General features: G+C 34.6%; 1 protein-coding gene across 1 annotated transcript; it reads right to left on the minus strand.

Moving 5' to 3' along the window:
• Nucleotides 1-1,005: 1,005 nt before the first annotated feature.
• On the minus strand, nt 1,006-5,428 carry LOC143582390 (phragmoplastin interacting protein 1-like). Its single transcript, XM_077064972.1, has 5 exons — nt 4,941-5,428; nt 3,950-4,121; nt 3,760-3,806; nt 1,442-3,048; nt 1,006-1,172 (listed from the first exon to the last, which is right to left on the minus strand). Exons 1-4 carry the CDS (start codon nt 5,426-5,428, stop codon nt 1,446-1,448), a joined length of 2,310 nt encoding a protein of 769 aa, XP_076921087.1. The 3' UTR covers nt 1,006-1,172; nt 1,442-1,445.
• Between the last annotated feature and the right edge of the window lie 428 nt (nt 5,429-5,856).

The following is a 5,856-nucleotide window of genomic DNA, read 5'->3' on the forward strand; positions in this document are numbered from 1 at the left end:
CTTTCAAGTTTCACAAAAAGGGGTTTATCTATTGTTTTTTTTTTAAATAAACTTGTTTCAAGAAATGACTGGTATGAAGTATGAACAAACATTTATAAATAATATCTCATATTCATTATAAGGGCTTTTAACATGTGTTTATATTTACATTTTTCAAGACCAAAACAATAAAAAAAGAATCATTCAAAATCCAGAAGAAAGAAGTACAATAAACTTTGGATTCTACATAAATAAGTCTAGAAAATGCATGAATATCAATTCCCAAAAAACCCATGTAACCTTTTTTTATTAACCAAAAAATTATAAAATAAAAATATTTATTTGCCCATTTATGATGGGATGGTGTCCTAAATTGGAAGGACAAAGGGCCAACATCTTTCCATAATTATATCAAAGGGTTATGATTTCTTTGTTGTATTTATGCAAGTATATTAATAATATAGCTCAAAAGCCGGAGTGTACAATATTCCAAATACTTCACATTTTCCAGGTTGCCCCCCGTGAACCTCTTTTTTGTATGTATCCAAATTATGGATATAATTGTCATTCATGAATTGCAAGTTTGACTCTCAAAAAGTCAACATCAATGAATTGATCAAATACAAGTACTTAACAATCACATGTGCTATTAACGTTGATATTAACTTTAAACCGTTGTTAGAATCAACTTATCATGTTACAATAAATTTGTAGTACATATTAGGCGTTATATTTGTCGTGTTACAATAAATTTGTAGTACATAAATTTGTATTAACCCGACACAAAACCCGATTTTGATTCTTAATCATTGTAACATGACAAAATAAAACCAGTCAGAAACATCTGGATCAATAGATTCAGTCATCATAATAATATGTTTTTGTTTCTTACTTTTGTCAAACAAGTAATGATAAGAGCAGAGTAGGTAGCATAAAGTGTCTATTTTCCCAAATAAAACAGCCTACATTGTCAACAAATTTATAAATCCAATTATACAATCATAAGAAATAATGACTAGCAAAAAACATTTTTCTGTTATCTTAGTTCTCAAAACTTGTAACCTTTAAACGCTATTCTCAAACGAACCTTTGTTTCGATCTATGCAGGATCAGGTGAAGATTACCAACTGGTGTGGTTGTGTGTTGAAAGAAATGGACCATGACAGGGTCCGCGGTTCGGGTCGTGACAAAACCTGAAAACAATGATGACTCGGAAAGTTAGCATCGTTGTCTAGAACATATTATACATTATTATCCATTCCATGAAAATTGCTAAAGTTTGTCATGGCATATAGACATATAGTCAAAGCAAATTATTAAGTTATTATTCTATGGAAACAACATAATGGGACCTATATAATTTTCAACTAGTTTATGCATGATGATGATAAACTTGTTTCACCATTGATCATAATAATAATAATAATAATAATAATAACAATAATAATAATAATCAACTTACTTGATTAAGCCGCAAAACTAGTTTGTGATTTGTTGGGACACAATGAGGATACATGACCCTTTAAACCGCACTCGTAGCAATTCCTCCTCTTTAGCTTGCTATCACTAACAGCAACCGGAGTCTTAACTTCCTCAACTGCCACGTTATTGTCTATCTTGCTTGAATTCGCCATGTCAGCCGCTTGTTTCTTAGGACATAATGACGATAAATGACCCCTTTCACTACATTCATAGCATGTTCTCCTCCTTAGCTTACCTTCACTCACCTCCTTACCAACAACCACTTCAGCTTTCTCAACTTCCTTCACTGAGCTCGCCACGTCAGCAGCTTGTTTCTTAGGGCATAACGATGATAGATGACCTCTTTCACCACATTCATAGCATGTTCTCCTCCTTAACTTACCATCACTAACAGTGTTGACCGTGTTATAGTCAACCTCTTCATTATCTTTAACCGCCACGTGTGCAAAAGTTTCAGAACGCGAGTTTGGCACGTCACCAGCTTGTTTCTTTGGGCATAATGATGATAGATGACCTCTTTCACCGCATTCATAGCATGTTCTCCTCTTTAACTTACCATCACTGACCAAATTGACCGTGTTATAGTCAACCTCTTCATTACCTTTGACCGCCACATCTGCAAAAGTTTCAGGGAGCGAGTTTGCCACGTCAGCACCTTGTTTTTTCGGGCATGATGAAGAAAGATGCCCCTTTTCACCACACTCATAACACGTCCTCCTTTTAATCTTACCATCACCAATATTATCAACCTCCATTTCATCTTTGTGAAACGCCAAATCATCAGTTCTGTTATATGTATGTGCCACGTCAGCAGCCTTTTTGTTCGGACATAATGAAGAAAGATGCCCTTTTTCACCGCACTCATAGCATGTTCTCCTTTTAATCTTACCATCACCAACATGATCAGCCTCCTTTTCACCTTGGTCAAACGCCACATCATCAGTTCTGCCACCAGTATATGCCACGTCAGCGGCCTTCTTGTTCGGGCACGATGAAGAAAGATGTTTTTCACCACACTCATAACATGTCCTCCCCTTCGCCTTACCGTCACCAATGTTATCAGCGCTCACGCTACCATTTGCCACATCATCAGTCTTGCCACCCGTAGGCGCCATGTCAGCAGCCTTTTTGTTCGGCCACGATGAAGAAAGATGACCCTTTTCACCACAACCATAACATGTCTGCCTCTTTCCTTTGCTTGCCACGCCATCACTACCACTTTTACTGATAGTGGGGTCCACTTTTGAACCAGGGTTAACGGATTTTGGTGCAACCGCACATCTAACTCTCACGGGTCTACCAAAAAGCGGTTTTTGGTCTAACTCTAACGCCATTGTTAACGACATATTATCAGCAAAATCCACATGTGCAAAACCTTTAAATTCCCCTGTTTCTTTATCCTTACCAAGTCGAACAGAAGATATATTGCAATCTGAGAAGAACTTCTTTAATTCATCTTCTGTCATATCCCATGATAAATTTCCAACATAGATTCTGTTATAGCCTTCCAACATTGCAGGGGTAAAATCGGAAACTTTTTTATCTCGGGTTGCCTTGAATGGTTGAATCTTGAGAGACAGTCCTCCCCTGCAACAAAATTAAGTTTTTTATCACACTTAAGTAAAAGTCACCCAAAGTGTACTTTTAATTATTAAAAAGTTAAAACCTCTTAATCATTCTATTCAACAAATTTAATCATTACTGAAATAACAAAAAAAATGTAATTAGGGGTATGCATGGTTTGGGTCGGTTTTGAGCTAAGACCAAAACAAAAACTAAAAAGTGGGTTTTTAAGTTTTTGAAAATAGTTCGATTACAGTTTTTTCAGTTTTCGGTCTAGGTCCATTCAATAATGAACTTAGGCCTAAATCTTTTGTTAATTATTGATTAGTATATATTTGAGTTAAAATATTTTGGTGAAACTATTTATTAAATTCTTATAAATTACTAAACATTTAAAATTAAAAAAATGAAAATCCATACATTCGGTTCGTAATTTTTTTTATTACATGCACAACCAAAATTGAACCGAAAATTCGGGTGTTACGGAAACATAAAACCAAACCATCAATTTTAGTTTGCCTTTTTCAACTCGGTTTCATGCACACCCCTATTTGTAATCATACTTCACACTCTTTAAGTGCTTAGAAAATAGAATTTTTAAACAAAAAATAATATTGGGTCAACTTAAACCGCACCAAAAAAGTACCCATTTTGCCCCTGTTATCGGGCATTCCCATTTTGCCATATTTATAACAATCATTTTACTAAAAAATAGTTGTATCATGTGTGACTTACATATCCGACCCATCAAGCGCCAGTGCTCGCTTTGCTGCAGCTTCAGTCTGTAATAATAATAAAAAAATGAATGTAACTAGACATTAAAGGTTTGTAACTATATTATACGGATGATAATATTAATGCAATAAAATGAACAAAAACAAGAATAGTAAATATGTGTGGCAATTAGTGCACCTCTTTATCATACCCGAAAACTTATCATGGCAATTCCATTAAACTTTCCAGTCTCGGGAAACTTTAGACAGTCAATTTCAGTAATGCTTCCACATCCTTCAAAGAAACTTTGAATATCTTCCACAGTTGAGTAGTACGGAATGCCTCCAACATAAATCTTTGTACAAATATTCTCATCTTCTTTACTGCATTAAATATTTTAGCACAAAAACCGATCAAAAATGTGTTATAACTTATAACATGTATCGTTAGTGAAAACAATGTGATACAATTGGTTTACAAATTTTAAAAGTTACTCAACTTGCATTAGGTGTTTCAATCCTATGTAAATAATCAGACCTTTTTTTATCTTTTATTATTTTTAAAAGGACCTTGGTTGTCTCATTGACTTGTCATGCTTACGTCTAACTGTTTATGCGTGAAGTGTTTATGTGAAATTTTATATGTAACTTTTCAGAGTGTGTGTAAATTTTAAAAAATTACATATTAAAATTCCAACCCAATTAATCTATTTTAATCGTTTGTCGGTACCTCCACGAAGACATGGTCCAGGATAGGAGTTCATTGATTTGTCTTCGCTTGTTATTCTCTTTCATTACGTCTATCTATATGTTGTTTTATGATGTTATAACTAGTACTATCTTTTACTCCTTCACAACATCTTCTATTAATTGTAGCTATATGTTTTGAAACCATCACTAGCACTATATATTTTTAACCTATGCTTTCTAGTGCTGGTCTTTTCTAGAGCCGAGGGTCTCATCGAAAACAACCTCTATATATCTTGGGACAGATATATGGTTTGCCTACATCCCACCATCCCCCAAGATTTTTACTAGATATAGTTGTTGTCACCGTTAGTCCGTATACCATCGCCCAACGAGCGCCTAACTAGTTCTACAACACCGGTTGCAGAAATCTACTTTGATTACATCAACAACTCATCAAGAGATGTTTAGCCTACAATATCAAGCATTTACATGAGGATGAATAAAAAAAGATACCTAATTTGAGTTTGACTTTGACTTTGACTTTGAGGTTGACCTTGACTTTCTTCTTTCACACCTTGTTCTTCACTTCCTGCATTTGCTTTCTGCACACCCTCTTCATCCTTCTTCACAACTTTCTTCTTCTTAACATTTTTCTTCTTTTTCTTTTTATTATTATTATTATTAATATTATTATTATCACTCAAGCCCTTATCTTTATCAACTCCATCTTTCTCCTCTCTCTTCCTCTTATTATTATTCTTCAACTCGCCATCAATTTCTTCACTTTCTTTCTCTACACCACCAGTTTTTTGATCTGGCTTTGATTTAACTGACGGGTTTTTAACTCTGCCAATCTCTCTTTTGTTTAATTTGGGTTTTGGGGTTACCGAATTAAAGAGCGATTTGAATGATTTGTGGGGTTGAGAGTCTGATTGGGTTGATGATTCGGTTAATAATACAGATCGAAGCTTTTGCTTTAGTTTCTTGTTTGAGAGAACCATGGTGCATAAGATTTGAGTAACAATGGAGGCAGCTGAGATAGTGGCGGAGGTGCAGACGTATAAGCCTCAAAAACCCTTTAATGGGTTATACAATTTAGAGCCTGAAGTTTGTTTTAGTTGCAATATAAGTCCTTATTGTGATCCTGGTTTTGATTAGAAGTCCAAACGAGTCGAGCTGCTCGAGATCGGCTCGTAAAAAATGCTTAATCGAGCCGATCTTAATCGAGCTCGAAATCGAGCCTAAAAGTAAGCTCGTTCAATACACGAGTCTGAACTCGAGCTTCACTTATAGAGCTCGATCCGGCTCGCGAACCTAAATGAGCATGTCATTTATATAATTATATATATATATATATATAATTATTAACTATAATATATAATGTTATAGAAATATAAATAAAAATAACTAGGTAATATATAAAAATAAT

Source organism: Bidens hawaiensis, unplaced genomic scaffold, assembly GCF_021521415.1.
Source record: "Bidens hawaiensis isolate Kalapana, Puna unplaced genomic scaffold, B.hawaiensis_p1.1 tig00001511_1, whole genome shotgun sequence".
Lineage (NCBI taxonomy): Eukaryota > Viridiplantae > Streptophyta > Magnoliopsida > Asterales > Asteraceae > Bidens > Bidens hawaiensis.